Here is an 18443-nt window from a genome sequence, read left to right as displayed (position 1 = left end):
GAACGCAAGATGGGGCTCGGATCAGCCTCCAGCAAAACGCAGGGGCATAGAATGATACAGCACCAAAGGAAGCCATTCAGCCCTGTGCCATCTTTGTTGGAACTATCCAATTCATCCTAATTCCCTGCTCTTTCCCCATAGTCCTGCAAAAAAAATTCCTTCAAAGTATTTATCCACTTCTCTTTTGAAAGTTACTATTGAATCTCCTTCCACCATCCACTCAGGCAGTGCATTCCAGATCATAACTCGCTATTTACAAAAATGTTTCCTCGCCTCTGGTTCTTTTGCCAATCGCCTTAAATCTGTGTCCTCTGGTTACCAACCCTTCTGCCACTGGAAAGTTTCTCTATTTATTCTATCAAGTCTTCTTTGATTTTGAGGGACTGCCTATGATGATCATATTGTCGCAACAGCCCAGAATTGATATAGTTAAAGGCCGTTTGGAACTTGTTCCTGGGACATCCCAGAAAAAACGATTTGCTGTAGTAGTCAAAGATGCTTATTCTAATTAAAATATTTTTTCTATTTACGTGCTGTGGAAGATGGGAGTAGCACATCCTTGCCATAAATGGTACTCCTACATTATAAGTGATTAAAAGACTCATTTATATAGCGCCTTTCACGACCACTGTACATTTCAAAGCCCTTTACAGCCAATGATGTGTAATCACTTGTGATGTGGGAAAGGTGGCAGCCAATTTGCACACAGCAAACTCCCACAAACAGCAATGTGATAAATGACCAGATAATCTGTTTTGTTATGTTGATTGGGGATAACTCCCCTGCTCTTCAAAATAGTACCATGGAATCATTTATGCCCACCCGAGAGCAGAAAGGACCTCAGTTTAACGTCTCATCTAAAAAAACAGTACCTCCAATAGTGCAACATTCCACTTGAGTGTCAGTCTAGATTTTTGTGCTGATGTCCCTGGAGTGGGACTTGAACCCACAACCTTCTGACTTAGAAGCGAGTATGCTACGCACTGAGCCACAGCTGACTAGACTTCAGTAAGAACTTGTTTGGCTTTAAAGTGCTTTGGGACATCCAGAGGTCATGAAAGGCACTAAATAAATGCAAAATCTTTCTCTGTCTTCAACCAAGGGTCTATTGCCATTACTGTGCCAGCCAATGGCCAAGGGAGAGTGGGGGGGGGGGGGGGGGGTCAGGACTATACAGCAGTCTATTTTACAGGAAACAAAGCAAGCATCAAAGCAGAGCCAAGCCTCTTTACATACAATTTAAAGTCTATCAACTCCAGCAGCATCTCCCAATAAAAGGGTGATTTCTCCAGCAAAATGCAGTATGGTATAGTTACATAATACAAATTGTGCGCATAAAATCAATCCCAGTCGCAGCAATCCAGGTTTGATTTATCCAATTATTCCATTCTGGTCAGGAATAGCAGCATCACTACATGCAGCTCTCCTTCAATTTGAAACTGCCTTCAAAGTTTACACTGCAGCCAATTATTCCAAAATGAACAAGAGTGCATCCTACGTGTAAAATTCATCAGCGATCCAAGCCCAAGTTTTAATTGACTGAAAGCCATTTTTTTTTTCCACTGAATAATTTGTTTTTAGTTTATGGATTGCAACCAAGATTATTTTCAAAGTTGAATACTTGAAATTTCCATTTTTTGTAGCGTTGGTTGGTGTTTGAAGAAATCCTGATCATGTTGCCTAATGTCCATTTCAGCCCAAGTACCCTTTTAATGACACAAGTGTTAATTACTGTCAATTAACCCCTCTGGCATTGAAAATTAACTATTACAAGTGCAGAGTCTTATTCCTTCAGGTTTTAATTGTTGGAGACTTTTTAAATGCTATGTTTCCTTTCTGTCTCCTTTCCCCCCCCCCCTCTTAATCCAATCTTCGTTTCCCCTCTCTGTACCTGATTTGCCATTGACAGTTTAAATCCCTGCTATCATTAGGTCACTTTCCCTTCCTACCCATATCAACTCGCACTTACAGCAACTTGCCCGCATAAAATCAAAAAACCTAAACCTGCAAGATTCATTCCTACAGCTAATTATGGCACATTCTCTCTCAGGGCCTCAAAACTGTGGAACTCCTTAACTCAGTCATCTCTTCCGACAGGCTTTTAAAACCCAAGTGTTGTACCATTTACCATTCCTTATGGATCTACTTACTGATCTCTGCTGCTCTTTTTAAACCTAGATGTCGTGAACTACATGATTTGCACCCTCAGCTAAGTAAAATATTCAGTCCACATGATATAACATTCATTTTAAATACATTCAGAAATATTACTTTATTTAAAACTTGTGAAAAGACAAGCACACATGGTAAAACAATGTTCTACCAAAGTAACAAACTTCTAATTTACAATCCAGTGTCGTTATATGCAGTAGACCAGTTACAGCAACAAGATTACTAGACATTTCCTTCTCTCCTCAATTGGGCTAACTATTAACCAGCAACCTGGGCTCCCAATCTACAGGATTAGGAGATTGGCTGCTTTGCATGGGCTCCAGTATATTGTCTACAAATTCACACAGGGTTTTCTCAATGAATGGTAGCATTGACACCTGTGCTGTTCAATGTATAGTTTAGCTGGTGTTTTAATCTTTGAAGGCAAACTGTGCTTGTGATACTTCACATGGCTTTATTTATTTTTTTTAAATCCGGTGTTAAAAATATAAATGTTCAAAGTTTTCACTTGTAGACTATATGGTTGCCCATTTCAGATTATAGATGGCTATTTAACACAAAAAAAACCCACACCAGTTTGAGTAAAGCAGCAATAAATAAATGTACTAGTGCGCAGTTACTTTTAATTGATTGATCCTTTTTTCTCCTCATACACACGCCTAGAAATGCATAATCACATCATGGAGGTCCTGATTAAAGATCCCATGTACTCAAATAAGGTTTGCCCAATTTTGAAACAAATATGATCAATAAATGTTAACAGAATGTGTACGAGTTTTTAAATCTGCCAGTTAGGATTAGGCTTCAAAGCAGATCTAATGTCAGGCTTTCAACATAAAAGTTTACATCAGACTTCTACCTATAGAGAAATTTACATTCTATAAATTAAAAGCACTTCTGAAGATTTAATATGTCAAAACCATGCTGCAATATTCTTAATAGGTTTTAGATAAAAGCAAAAAGAGCAAGTTAATGACAATTTAAATATATAAAGCATATACATAAACTAAAAAAAAAAACTTGAACAATATCATTGAACCAGTGCAGAAAATCAGACACAAATAATTGCATTAGAGACAGCTGCAAAGAGGTCATGCAACAAGATGTTGATATGAATGTTACAATTTATTGCATTATTCACTGGCATCAGTCACAAGAATGCCAAGAGCGAGCTATAAAGACCGCAACAAAACACAACAGAAATCTCAAGGTCGTGTGTGTAAATATACAATTAGTGAAATGCCAATGTTTTACCAGTCAGATTCATATATTTTAGAGAACCACTACAGCTCAAGACAGCTTCCTTATATGCTGTTAATTGGAAACAGGAGGTACATTGGGCTAATGGGTGTAAATGTAAATTTAACCACCGATATTTGCACTGGGGTGGAAGGACTAAATTCTTCCTCACACATGGTTGTATAATGTTTGCATGTCCTCACATGGTGGATGGAGTTTGCAAGCACAGACTCTGCATACCCTAACCCACTGCTCAACATTCCAGGTGTTGCAACTGGCTCAACGTTGATTTAAAAAACATTCCTGCAATATCCTTAACATCCCTCAGCTCCAAAGCTTTGCCTGTCTAAATATTACACCAATACACATCTCAATTCAAGATGCGCATGGAATACACTACTCCTTCCAGATGTCAAAAGCAAAAGTTCAATAGAATTTCACATTTCTGTATGTTTACAGTATCCCACATAAAACAATACATCCAATCATCCTGTTTTTCCAAATAAAGCAAACAAAACTAACATTTCTCACCAAAAACAAAGCCATATCTCTGTGGCGTAGGGGAAAAAGAATATTCTGTGTCCCTTTATGTATGCCATGTTATGTGGTAGTAGTTTAAAAAAATCTCAATAGATGCATTTAAAAAGACAGATCTCAATCAAGACTTTACAACAGCAACTTACATTTGTATAGCACCTTTAACATAGTAAAATGACAAGGCACTTCACAGGAGCATTATCAGACCAAACTTGACACAGGTGACCAAAAGCTTGGGCAGAGGTAGGTTTTAAGGAGCAACTTACAGAAGGGAGAGGTAGAGAGGTTTAGGGAGGGAATTCCAGAGTTTACGGCCTAGGTAGCTGAAGGCATGGCCACCAATGGAAAGGCAAAGGAAATTGGGATTGTGCAAGAGGCCAGAATGGGAGGAAGAGAGAGAGATCTCAGGGCTGGAGGGATTTGAACACAAAGATGAGAATGTTAAAATCCAGGTGTTGCTGGACTGGGAGCCAATGTAGGTCAGCAAGCACAGGGGTGATGAGTGAGTGCGACTTGGTGAGAGTTGGGATGCGGGCAGTGTTTTGGATGAGCTCAAATTTACCAAGAGTGATAGGTGGGAGGCTGCCCAGGAGAGCACTGAATAGTCAAGTCTGGAGGCAGCAAAGGCATGGATGAAGGTTTCAGCAAACCCTGCTATACAAGAATACAGATTAGTAGACATGCTCTACAAGATTCTCATTCTCATCAGCTGGTGTCAGTCAGCAGTGTGCTGACTTCCCATTGATTGGAATATTGTTATTTCCAGGTCTCTAGAGGAATCCTTCTATTAAAGGATCATTCTGCAAAGAAAAGTTGTTAAATAATTATATGGAACAGAAAAACAAATACTTTACACTGAACAACCCCTACAGTTACATTTTTCTTTAATAAAATGGCGGCTTCAAAAAAAACAATTTGTTTAGAGTAACATTAAATAAATGTGTAAAACAAATGCTTTAAGGTATTGCAAACTATTTTAAACATTCAAGCTAAGATTTGGCATATACACACACAAACTAAATGTCCTTACAGCATTTAAAGTACGTATAAAATGGGGAATTCACTGAACCAAGTTTAGAAAAGCAAGCAGCACTAAATCTCCACTTGATCAATTATAAAATATTTTAACTTTAAAGAAAAACACAACTGAAAGGAAAAACCTGCACAACAGATCAGGTGCATTTTTCAGGAATACCTCCAAATGATGTGGCAGCACAGAATTCAAAGAGTACATTCCTACCCTTTTTAGAAAAAGGTCATACCATATTGTCTCATTTCTGTGACATGACATTCTATGACATTCAGCCAATATTACACACAAATCTACTAAAATGAAGACAGGGTCAGATACTGCTTTACTCCACAATTTCACACCCTGTTGTAATTAAGTCATTATAAGCCAAAAGGTTTTGGTTTATTATTCATCAGACAAAACAGTTCAGCCTAATCCTATCCTCACCTGCCATCCACACAGCGCACTTACCAGCAGGGGTAGCTGAATAGTTAGGAGCAGCAACCCTAGCTGATGTTCTTTTCTAACCATGGGGGCTTGTGGCAATTGTACATCACTACCCCCAATTGAGGTCCTGTACGGTTCTCATTTACAGTGATGGGAAAACTACCTCTTTGACCAAGCTTTTGGTCACCTGTTCTAATATTTCCTTCTGTGGCTCAGTGTCAAATTGTGTCCAATTGTGTGCCTATGAAGCACCTAGGGACGTTTTACTACATTAAATGCAAGTCTATGTTGTAGTAATCAAATCTCAGACTTGAGATAACCAATCACTTGAGCTTTATTCTCACAATATGAAACTTTTGTGAACTGCATGTGATGTTTTGTGTTCCAAATCCTAGCTGCAGTTTACTAATGAAAAGCAGGTTTATTCACCAGTAAAGCAAAATTGCATTCACTCAATATAATAATGCAGCTACCCTCTCCCCAATAAAGTATTCTCAGTATTAGTATAAAACAAGACTGTCACTTTTTAGTGCTAGTGTCTGCTGCTGAATAGGAACGATTACCCATTTTAAAGGGTGTGTAAATCTACAGTGGATTAACACTTGCATTTCACAAAGATTGAACAGTGACATTCTGACCCATCGGTTGTGCTTTATTTTATTAATGCATGCTTCTGTATTGTGTATACAGATGTTAATCCTCAAAGTTTAGAAATGGAAAAGGTGGCAATTCTATTTGTTTTTTAGAAAGCAAAAACAATCTTGTGCCTCCAATGCTTTGTATTTTAAATTAAAAGTTCAATTTCAAAGACAATTGATTTTGACATTTCACATTCAAAAGCTGCAAGGACAAAAAAAAAACTTCACAAAATTTACATCTGGAAAAAGTTCTGTATTTGTCCAGGATTTTGGGTTTGGGGTGGACATTTAAGGAAGGTATAAAGGATGGATAGCTTCGAATAAAATTCTATTTTATCTAATTCCATTTAGTCCAATATCAATAGGTACAAGTCTGGAAAAATGCAATCCTGACCCAAGCATACAGTTGAGATGCAGAGTAACAATCCACTTACTGCATTTAGAAATTTTAATAAAACATTTTCTCGCAAACTAGCTTGTGGTTAACTGGGATCAGCTATACAATAGTTCCATATCCGGCACTGCATTGCTAACTGGAGGCACTAATTTAGTACAGCACAGGTTCGATCATGTCCGTGCTCATAAAGCAGAGATCAGCTGTGTTTGGGCTTTTGACACTGAGCTATTGTCTGTACTTTTACAGTGACAGCTACATAACACTGGGGTTCTTGGCTTCATACTAATGCCCAGATTGATTCAATTAATCTGAAATTATAATGCTAAATGTATTTTTTTTAATGCCAAATTAAGGCAATGAGCATGGGTAGATAGCAAAAATGCTAAATGAAGATCCACTTTAAATTACTGCAACAGGTGGGAAGAGACATTAAGGACACGGCAAGAAAAATGGTTATTTTAATAGCTGCATCAAATTTGTCTAAACTTCAGAATAGTAGCCATTGTCCTCAAACTGTCTAATTAAGTGGAAGTTACTATAGAACCATAAGGAAACAAAAAAGAATCTTAAAATCCTTCCTAAGAGGCAAGGTTAAAAGAACTGAGATGACCAAAAGAAATGCAAACTTGAGAAGCAAATTAGAGATGTTTTAGAGAACTAAGTAAAAATGACTGCATCCAAACGTGAACAGTGTACAAAGGGGATGCAAGCAATAAATACGATAAATATAAACTGTAACTTGCATCATTGTGTTCACAAATCTGTTGCATGCAATTGAGCTGCAGATTTATTTAGTATATATAACATTAGCTCTAACTTGCAGGCACCCAAAGAGCTTCTGCCGTCTGGTCTGGAACATTATCGTTTAAAATTCCACCCAGAAAGCTAAATAACCATTAAATGATCAAATATCACATTTTCATTTTTATTTCAATGACATTTTAACTTACAACTACAAACTCGAGTGAACAAGGATCAATGATTTAACTGATCCTTGACGATGCAATTTCCATCTTGTCTATATATTAATATACACATATACATAATATATATATATATATATTATGTATGTATATGTATATACATACATAATATATATTTTATTATGTATGTACGTATATACATACATAATATATATTTTGGTATGTATGTATACATAAATATATATTTATGTATATATATATATATACACACATACATAATATATATATTATATATGTACATATATACATACATTATATATAGTGAATAAGCAACCAATGATTTTCAAAAACATCTGTCCACTTTAGTCCTTCCAGTTCAAAATATATAATTTGAACAGAAATAATGTAGTCAGACCCTTCATTAAATATCAGTACACATTCCACTAATATTTGGAAACGCACCTTTTTTTGGATGAACCTAAATGGTAATAGGGCTGTAAATCTGTTGTATAAACTGAATCCTGAGCTATTAGATCAATGATATTCATATTCCATTATCAAAATAGTTTTTTTTGTATATAAAGACATTTGTTGTAAACAGTGGTGTAAGGCAGAGGTATTTAGTCATCTATGAAGGTTAGCCTCCCTGGGCCCTCATTTTTCATCCACCGTCGATATCGTTTCCACCGTGGATCTGAGGCTACTTTCTTTTTAAGTTCTTCCTCTTGCTCCAGCTTATAAACCTAAAATGTAAAAAAAATTATATATATATAAAAAATATACACACACACACACAAATTAAATCCTCACAGAGGTTGCTCCCCTTTGGCTCAGTGAGTTGATCCAGTGAGTAGTTAAGCCAGACAGACCAAGGTGGGCCAGGGTTGACCTTTGGTTTGAGCTGATCGTAAATAGGGCCAGCAGTATAAGTTCTACAATTGGCCGCAGTGCAGTTGGGTTATGGAGGGGGAACAAATAGATAGGGTTCTCACTCGAGCAGAATTCGGTGAATCCTGCTTGAAGTGTATGCACATGGGATGTCGGAGAAGGAACGGATCAGGCTTGGACACTATCCCTTAGGAACAGGAAGCCATTTAGCCCCTCCAATGATATCGTGGCTGATCTATATTCCCTCTACATCCCCTTCCTAAGCTATCACAGTCACTGTCAATGGCTACCAGAAGGTAATTCACCCATTAACAGTACCTCAGCAAAGGAGTCAGCAAGTTCAGAGGTGCAGGAAAGATGACAAAACGGACAAGAAAAAGACCTCATGTACAAGATGAATTCTCTGATGGGAGAATTTTCCTAACAAAAGTTAAATCAGTAACTATAACAAAATTGATCAGTTTGACACCACAACATTTGTAGAAGGATGGAAAGCTTTTAAAACAACTGGATGCTTTGTCTAAATCTTACACTCGTCACTGTGCAGTAACCTTTGACTTAATGTGTGTGTCTCAGTCCACCATACGCAACACAGATACTACAAATATTTGAGACAAAGTATCTCCACTACAGATATTTGAGACAAAGTATCTCCACTACAGTGCTTCCACATGATTGAAGGTTCTTAAAGACCAGGGTTTTATTTTTGTACATTTTTACAAAACTCATTGTGCTCTAGATTACAATATTCAATGCTTACCTCAAAGTTCTCCCTTAACCATAGCTTCCGCTCAAGAAACGTCTCTTTCTGATGATCTTCAAGACTATCAAACTGGCCTCGTGACATGCTCATGTTTTTTCGGATAATGTACAACTTCTCTTCCTCTCCATACTCCTCTCCTTTTATGTGAAAGCGGTAAATCCATGTACAATACCAGATTATATACCTACAGATGTAATAAGGAGCCAAAATGATTTGGAAAAGGAGTATGTCATATAGCCTTGGTTTTTGATAGCCCCCTTTAATGTCAATGTTATTTTTGATAATGTCTTTAATGATTTCCTCCTCCTCCTCTTTGATTTCTTCTTTTGAGCGTCTGTTTTTTCCTTTCTCTTTAGTTTTGTTAAGTAGACCTTGCTGCTTAGCAATTTCTGTAGCCTGGATTCTATACTTTGGCACAGTGGTGAGATAATGAATGGCCTCGCTGTAACTGCTCCACCAGCTGTAGTACTGCAACAACAAAAATTCAAAATATACATGAGTACAGTGCAAAGAACTACCAGTTAAAGCCATAAATTGATTTACAAAAATACAGGAGCCCCAAAACATTACATCCAAGAATTAAAATCCTGAATACCACTTTCAACAACAACTTGTATTTATATAGCACCTTTAACGTAGTGGAACATCCCAAGGTGCTTCACAGGAGTATTATGAGATTTTAAAAAATTGACACCAAGCTGCACAAGGAGAAATTAGGACAGGTGAACAAAAGCTTGGTCAAAGAAGTAGATGTTCAAGGAGGAAAGAGAGGCAGAGAGGTTTAAGAAGGGAATTCCAGAGCTTAAGGCCTAGGCAACAGAAGACATGGCCACCAATGGTTGAGCGATTATAAAATGAGGGATGCACAAGAGGGCAGAATTAGAGGAGTGCAGACATCTCGGGGGCGGGGGGGTTGCGGGGCTGGAAGAGATTAGAGATAGGGAGGGGCAAGGCCATGGAGGGATTTGAAAACATGAGAATTTTGAAATCGAGGTGTTGCTTAACCGGGAGCCAATGTAGGTCAGCGAGCACAGGGGTGATGGGTGAGTGGGACTTAGTTTCTAAAAGAAAGCTACTTACTTTTGGTATTAATGCATTTTATTTTAATTAGTTAATCGCCTATCACATTGCCCATGAGATGTAGGGACCAGTTTGGAAGGAATGGCTGACAATTTAAAAAAAAAACACAGGTATAGATAGGAGTTTATTTGCTATATTACTATAGATAGTAATGGCTATATTAAAAAAATCTTCTACAATCTTGCAAACTATTCTCTGCATCTGAATGGGACAGCAACCTTTAGCCACATTAATTTAATTGGATCCCAAGGTCTCTAGACATATTTAAACAGTAATAGGCGACTGCATCATCTTAGTGGGCTGCCAGTGAGACCTGCAGCAAATATCCACACACAACACATTCGTAAGATAACTGAAAATGAGGAAGGCCATTTAGCCATCTTAATTCATCCGTCCAGAATGATCCTATAGTTTGAGAATGACCCTTTCCACAGCCAATTGGTTGTTAATTGATTCTACTGTTTGTGCTTGCGCTATTCATCAGGGTGATCAAGCAGGCAATTCCTGATATCATTCTCAAATTCACCGTTTATTTATTTGAATCTGTGATCCTTGTTCTACCCTCCCAGTTTAATTGAAAGTAATTCTGAGTTTACCTGTAGTGCCATTTAAATTCATATATATTCATATAGGCTGAAAAAAAGAGTCAAGTCTCTCTCATCTTTCCCCATAACTTAGACCTCGAACACTAGGATTAAGCCTTGCAGCCTTTCCTTACACAGCCTTCGATGCTCAAATATGTCCCTTGGACACAGTACTTGAGCTGTGGCCTGACCACAGAACCAGTTTGACCAGAACGTCCTGCTTTGTATTCTACTATTTTGGCTATATAACTCAGCATTCTGTTGGCTGTGTCAATTAATGTTCTGCATTAATTCAAGACACCAAAGTCTCTTTCAACTTCAACCATTACTATTTCAGCCCTATTCGAGGAGTACTCATTTGTTCTGCCTCAATTTCCCTGTAAACTTCTCTGCTCTAAGGAGTACAATCCCAGCTTCTCTAGTCTCTTGACACAAGAATCAAGAGTTCAATTCTCAAAGCAATTCATAAATATTTTCCATATTGATTACTTATGTTATCTTATAAGCTGGAAGCCAAGAGCAAATATAGTTGACAGTGGAATAATTAGGATAACCGAGGAACCGAATTAACAGACGAGAACATCTTATTGCCGAGATTATGTCAGAGGAAGTTGGGTCTGCTGATTGGGATCTATTAAATATCGCATTTATGCACATTTCGAGGCGCGAATGCTTACTGTACCCATTGCTCAAATAGTGTTGCACTTGCGTGTAACAGCAAAACACATTTTTGCATAACTACTTTACCTGAAAGAGTGATATCGCACAGACCGTCACCATTATAACTATCCTGACGTCCACTTTGGGTGCTAGCCTTCTCCTGTAGTAATGATAGTAGTGTCTGTAGAATTCATCAGGGTGATCAAGCATATAATCATAATCCTTCCGGGCTTCATCATCCTTTAAGGAACAGGGTTAAAAACAAACTGCAACGTTATTAACTGCTTCATAATTTTAAGCTCATATTACAAACTACTAACTGCCTCAAAAATACCGCCAAACTTTATGCAACATGTATTTGATATTTTCTATGTTAAACAAATTGTAAGTAGAAAGTGCAGTATGAAAATCATCGCACAGATGTAGCAAGAAATGCAGGACTAGGTTTCCACACTTAGTCACAAATCTATCCATTTAATATACAGTAGTACTAATATCAAACATAACACACATAACACACATATGGAACAGGTGCACTGCAGGCTTCTCTTGTCAAACATTTTTTTTTTAATGCAACTAAATCATGGCTAAATATTCTTGCCGATGAAAGTACTCGAGATATATGTTCCATAAAGAAAATGCACAAAGGTGACAAGAAAAATCCAGTTATTCTACAGTTCCAATTACCTGCTTTTGAGAATACCTTTGATTTTAGTCTCACAACTGAGAGAAACTAACAATGACAGGTCTTAAAATGTTCATCCTGTAATTGCTGGGGGCACAAGATGGAGAAATTCTACTGGAACAGAAGCTGGAATGAAATGAGTCTGACAAGACTATTGCATGGATCAGCACTTGGTAATTAACCTCTCAACATGTACATATAAAGGGCAGTGTGTGCTGCTGGTACAGGGTATTCCATCAAGACCTTCTGAATTAATGGGCCACTCCTAAGTACACAAGGCTTTGGACAAGAGTTAAAAAAAAAAAGATGCAGGTTTCCTCTGCAGCCTGTAAATAGGGCTGCAGTAATCCATCACATTCTTGCATATAGTTTTACTCTAGCAGTGCTCAATGAGCACCAGTTTTTACATCTTCAGCAACTCTTGTTTGCATTCCATTTCCCACTGTCATAACCTAAACTCCCACAAACTGGAAACTGTTAACATTGTTCCCTACAAAAGGTATTCTATACATTATCTTTTGTTTTTAAAGGTCAAAGTTAGCAACCCTAACTTATCGGAGGAAGGATATACTTGTCATAGAAGGGGTGCAACAAAGGTTCACTAGGTTGATTCCTGGGATCAGAGGGTTGTCCTATGGGGAGAGATTGGGCCTACATTCTCTGGAGTTTAGAGGAATGAGATGTGATTTCATTGAAACATACAAGATTCTGAGGGGGATTGACATGGTAGACACAGAGATTGTTTCCCCTGGCTGCAGAGTCTAGAACTAGGGGACACAGTCTCAGGATAACGTGTCGGCCTAAGACTAAGATGAGGAATTTCTTCGCTCAGAGGGTTGCGAATCTGTGGAATTCTCTACCCCAAAGGGATGTGGATGCAGAATTGTTGAGTATTGTCAAGGCTGAGATCAATAGATTTTTGGACTCTAGGAGAATCAAGGGATATGGGGATGAGGCAGGAAAATGGAGTTGAGATTGAAGATCACCCATGATCTTATTGAATGGCAGAGTAGGCTCAAGGGGCCATTTGGCCTACTCCTAATATGTTATGTTCCAACAAATCTGTGTTCATGCAATAAATAAGAAAACCAAATAAACTAGGAAGGTCCTAGGTTTGACCTGCAATTTGTGCTGAGTTAGCTGATCTCAGCTGGGGTGGTGGTATAGGTACTCTCACCTCTGAGGAAATCGTGAGATGAAGCCTCATTCCAGATCTTGCACACACAAACGAGGCTGTCCTTTCACTGAACTACAAGGGAGAGCTACATTGTTTGCCTGTTCAGGTGGACGTACAAGATCCCATGACAGTATTCGAAGAGGAGCAAGAAGTTAGTGCCTTGGCCACCATTTATCCCTCAGCCAACACCACCAGAACAGATTAACTGGTGATTTAGCTCACTGCCATTTGTGGGACTTTGGTGTATATAAATTGGCTGCCCTATTTGCCTACATAACAGTGACTGTCTTTCAAAAGTAATTAATTGGCTGTGAAGTGCTTTGGGACATCCCGAGGATGTGAAAGGCGCTATATGAATCTCGAGACCTCTGGGTTAGGAAAGTAATTGAAGCTTGCCATCAAGATCTCTATCCAATGACCGATATTGGAACAGTGGACCAGATCAGGCTTCACTGTCAAGGCATTCTTCTCCTCCCTCTCCCACCCAGGTCAAATGGCATGTCACTCCTCACATCAAGACTTACACAATAAACCACTCAGGAATGTACCAAAGAGTACCAAGAAACACAGCAATGTGCCAATACTTTAATGAGAAGAGAAGGGAGGGGATTTTATTTTATTTTTTTAAAAACATGCATGGAAAAATAGAAAGTGTGTTGTTTTTTTAAACAGAGATTAGGAAGTGTTGGTGTTCAGAGGGACCTGGGTGTCCTTGTGCACGAATCACAAAGTTAAAATGCAGGTACAGCAAGCAATTAAGAAAGCAAATGCTATATTGGCCTTTATTAGAAGAGAATTCTGTTTTTCTATTTTTCCTACTAAAGTGGTTAACTTCACATTTCTCCACATTATGGGCCCAAGTTTCCACATGATTTGCGTCTGATTTTTAGGAGCAACTGGTGGAGAACGGACTATCTTAGAATTCGCAATTCTCCACATTTTTTTTCTGCAGTTCTAGTCAGGTAGAACAGTTCTACTTTGGAACAGAATTTTTTCTTCAAAAGGGGGCGTGTCCAGCCTGATTTCAAAGTTTCCACAGTGAAAATGTACTCCAAACTAAAGTAGAATGGAGCAAGTGAAGATTTTTGTAGAACTGAAAAAACCTGTTCTACACATTAAAAAATCAGGCACAGGCGGGCGGGAGGGAGCCTACCGAACGCCGGGGTGGGAGAGAGAGGAAAGGGAGCCGACCGAACGCGGGGGGTGGGGGGAAAAGAGGGAGCCTACCGAACGCGCGGGCGGGAGGGAGGGAGCCAACCGAACGCGGGTGGGGGAGGGAGGGAGCCAACCGAACGCGGGTGGGGGAGGGAGGGAGCCAACCGAACACGGGTGGGGGAGGGAGGGAGCCAACCGAACACGGGTGGGGGAGGGAGGGAGCCAACCGAACACGGGTGGGGGAGGGGAAATGGAGCCGTTCCAGACGGCTAGCGGGAAAGAGAGAAGGCTGAAGAAGCCTCAGAAATTGAGGAGCCATTTCCCGACGGCAAAAGGGGAGGTCGTCGGGAAACAGCTGCCTCAACTTTGAGGCTTCCTGCACCCTTCTCACTGCTACAAGAAGCCTCTGTGCTGATGGCAATGTACTTTTATTAAAAAATGTTCAAAAACTAAACAGCTACAAAGAACTACAAAAATGGCCGAGTGCCAATGTTTTTTTCACACTGAGCATGCGCGAACACTCCAACGCGCACGTGCAGCGTTGCCGGCAGGAAAAAAACGAATTTAAATAGTACCCGCCCCCTCCCACTTACAAAATCGGCGCGAGTGTAGGCTCCGCCCCCCTGGGCGCCGCGCCAAGCAGACAAGGAGCTGCAAAGCGCTCCAGAATCGCTCGTTTTTTTTCCGGCGCCGTTTTAGGCACGAAAACGGGCGCCCAGCTCGGAGGGGCGCCCGTTTTTTATCATGTGGAAACTTGGGCCCTAAATTCCATTTGTAGTACAGGTACAGACAGGTGTAAGAGCAAACATGCATTTTTTTTTTAATTCTTGATTTGTTTTCCCCATTTCCCTTCTCATGAAAGGATTGGCACATTGCTGGGTTCCACAGGCCCCAGGAACCCTTTGGTAAATTCCTGAGTGGTTTATTGTGTAAGCCTCGAGGGTGGTAAATCTTTGGAATTCGCTACCCCAGAGGGCTGTGGATGATCAGTCATTGAGTATATTTGAGACAGAGATCAATAGATCTTTGAATATTAAGGGATCGAGGGATATGGAGACAGTGCAGGAAAGTGGAGTGGAGGTAGAAGATCAGCAATGATCTTATTGAATAGCAGAGCAGGCTTCAGGGGCCGAATGGCCTACTCCTAATTCTTATGTTCTTATGAGTAAACCATTGGGAAGACAATGAGCAATGATTCAACTTCACATATCCTTCCTCTTTCTACAAGGAACTGCCTCACGTCTGCTCGGATCCTCTCCTCCAAAGTTTCCACGATCAGAAGTTTGACAAATAAAGAATCGTAGTAATATTATGATATTTTTAAATTGAGGGTGCTTTGAAACTGCACTATTGTTGCAACAAAATTAAAAATCCTTATTCATGGTAGATTAATATGAAAAGCAGCGAATGAATATTTGTGCACACACTTTACAATTTCATGCTTTAAAATAGCATAAATGATACTTATGGAAATAAGATCAGTAGTTTAACTCAAATAAAAGATATGAGTGAGGTACAAAGTCTAGAAGGAGAAACAGATAAAAATCTGTCTAAAAGTGACAGTTGCTAATCTTCCATGCAAACCAAAACAGTTTGTTTCTCAACCAGCTATTACAAATTCCAAATGCTTTAAAATTAACTATGTAACCAGCAGTGATGCATGTTTTCTTTTTCCAGCAACTGACTCCTGAAAAGAACCAAGAGCAACAGCAAGTGTGAATAGAGCTAATACAGGGTGCCAGCCCAATGCACGCACCAAACCTAATAACCCCCCCAAGTGCATGCCCCCAAGCCCTCCCCCGGTGTATGCCCCCAAGCCCTCCCCCGGTGCATGCCCCCAAGCCCTCCCCCGGTGCATGCCCCACCAGTGCATGCCCCAAGCCCCCTCCCCCAATGTATGCCCCAAGCCCCCCCCAATGTATGCCCCAAACCCCCCCCCCCCGCAATGTATGCCCCACCAGTGCATGCACCAAGCCCTCCCCCAATGTATGCCCCACCAGTGCATACCCCTAGTGCATATGGCCCTCCCCCGGTGCATGTCCCCAAGCCCTCCCCCGGTGTATGCCCCCAAGCCCTCCCCCGGTGCATGCCCCCAAGCTCTCCCCCGGTGCATGCCCCCAAGCCCTCCCCTGGTGCATGCCCCCAAGCCCTCCCCCGGTGCATGCCCCCAAGCCCTCCCCCGGTGCATGCCCCCAAGCCCTCCCCCGGTGCATGCCCCACTAGTGCATGCCCCAAGCCCCCCCCCCAATGTATGCCCCAAGCCCCCCCCGCAATGTATACCCCACCAGTGCATGCCCCAAGCCCTCCCCCAATGTATGCCTCACCAGTGCATACCCCTAGTGCATATCCTAACTCCCACCACCCCCACCCCATTCTACTCTTTTCCTGACCTTCAAAGTCTCGTAGGCGGTGGCGACCAGTAGGAACTTCTCCTCGGGTCTTTCGGTGACCTCGCTCGGTTTGTACCGGTCCGGGTGGTAGCGCCGGGCCAGCTGCCGGTAGGCGCGGGCGATCTCGCTCTTGCTGGCGTCCCTGGTCACCCCCAGCACGTCGTAGCAGGAGAGGACGCCGCAGTACAGCCCTTCCACCAGGCCGTCCACCCGGCCCAGCAGCCAGCACGACTGCAGGACGAAGGAGACGGCGCAGAGCCGGAGCAGCGGCTGCAGCAGCCCCTTTCCCGGCCTCGCCGCCGGCGCCATGTCAGCAGGCTCGTTCCGACGGCGCCGCACATGCGCATAGCCTCCGCTTCTACTCCAGCCCACGTGGGAAGTGGCGTGTGCGACACGTCCCAATTTCAAACCCCAACTGTTGTTCGCTACGGCGCGCAGGCGCAGACAGACGTCTCCCGAGCAGGCCATTCAGCCCATCGTGCCTATGCTGGCTCTTTAAAAAGACCTATCCCATTTCCCCGCCCGCCAAAGTCCTGCAAATTTCCCCCCCATTTAAGTATATATTCAATTCCCTTTTTGAAAGTTATTGGGGCTGAAATCACGGTTCTGGGTTTCCCGCGGGCGCTTGCCTGAAAATAGGAAAAAAATTCCGCGCCTGCCTTTTGCTCCAGCGATCGCGTCCATGTCTTAGAGATTCGCAGGGAGAAGCTGGAGTCACGTGGCACTGGACAGCCAATGAAGGTTCAGTATTTTTGTTCCTAACAATGGGAACTCCGTAAGTAGGAGTTCTCATTATTATGAAGTTCCCATTATTATAGAAACATAGAAAACATAGAAAATAGGTGCAGGAGTAGGCCATTTGGCCCTTCGAGCCTGCACCGCCATTCAATGAGTTCAAAGTTCATGGCTGAACATACAACTTCAGTACTCCATTCATGCTTTCTCGCAATACCCCTTGATCTCCCTAGTAGTAAGGACTACATCTAACTCCTTTTTGAGTATATTTAGTGAATTGGCCTCAACAACTTTCTGTGGTAGAAAATTCCACAGATTCACCACTCTCTGGATGAAGAAGTTTCTCCTCATCTCAGTCCTAAATGGCTTACCCATTTATCCTCCGACTGTGACCCCTGGTTCTGGACTTCCCCAACATTGGGAACATTCTTCCTGCATCTAACCTGTCTAAACCCGTCAGAATTTTAAACGTTTCTATGAGATCCCCTCTCATTCTTCTGAACTCCAGTGAATACAAGCCCAGTTGATCCAGTCTTTCTTGATATGTCAGTCCCGCCATCCCGGGAATCAGTCTGGTGAACCTTCGCTGCACTCCCTCAATAGCAAGAATGCCCTTCCTCAAGTTAGGAGACCAAAACTGTACACAATACTCCAGGTGTGGCCTCGCCAAGGCCCTGTACAACTTGTAGTAACACCTCCCTGCCCCTGTACTCAAATCCCCTCGCTATGAAGGCCAACATGCCATTTGCTTTTTTAACCGCCTGCTGTACCTGCATGCCAACCTTCAATGACTGATGTACCATGACACCCAGGTCTCGTTGGACCTCCCCTTTTCCTAATCTGTCACCATTCAGATAATAGTCTGTCTCCCTGTTTTTACCACCAAAGTGGATAACCTCACATTTATCCACATTATACTTCATCTGCCATGCATTTGCCCACTCACCTAACCTATCCAAGT

General features: G+C 41.3%; 1 protein-coding gene across 2 annotated transcripts; it reads right to left on the bottom strand.

The window, feature by feature from the left end:
* Positions 1–3193: 3193 nt before the first annotated feature.
* On the bottom strand, positions 3194–17887 carry dnajc25 (DnaJ (Hsp40) homolog, subfamily C, member 25). 2 transcript variants are annotated; one of them, XR_011594153.1, is made up of 5 exons: positions 16748–17887; positions 11428–11580; positions 9014–9484; positions 7828–8108; positions 3194–4748 (listed from the first exon to the last, which is right to left on the bottom strand). XR_011594153.1 is itself a non-coding variant. In XM_070888088.1 (4 exons), exons 1-4 carry the CDS (start codon positions 17213–17215, stop codon positions 7986–7988), a joined length of 1215 nt encoding a protein of 404 aa, XP_070744189.1. In that variant the 5' UTR covers positions 17216–17887; the 3' UTR covers positions 7710–7985. The 2 variants fall into 2 exon arrangements, 1 of the variants encoding a protein (XP_070744189.1); XM_070888088.1 differs by lacking the exon at positions 3194–4748 and having other exon boundaries at positions 7710–8108.
* Between the last annotated feature and the right edge of the window lie 556 nt (positions 17888–18443).

Source organism: Pristiophorus japonicus, chromosome 1 (genome assembly GCF_044704955.1).
Source record: "Pristiophorus japonicus isolate sPriJap1 chromosome 1, sPriJap1.hap1, whole genome shotgun sequence".
Classification (NCBI taxonomy): domain Eukaryota; kingdom Metazoa; phylum Chordata; class Chondrichthyes; family Pristiophoridae; genus Pristiophorus; species Pristiophorus japonicus.
Note: the sequence above shows the minus strand (reverse complement) of the source record. Positions and strands in the feature narration are given on the sequence as shown.

Bases quoted from the DNA above. Each gene is read 5' to 3' on its own strand.
- dnajc25 (XM_070888088.1), bottom strand. From the start codon at position 17,215: ATGGCCTGCTCGGGAGACGTCTGTCTGCGCCTGCGCGCCGTAGCGAAC. The intron at 9,485-11,427 runs GTAAAGTAGTTA...TTGTTGTTGCAG, and splicing joins GTGCGATATCACTCTTTCAG to TACTACAGCTGGTGGAGCAG. The intron at 8,109-9,013 runs GTAAGCATTGAA...TTTACATTTTAG, and splicing joins GGTTAAGGGAGAACTTTGAG to GTTTATAAGCTGGAGCAAGA.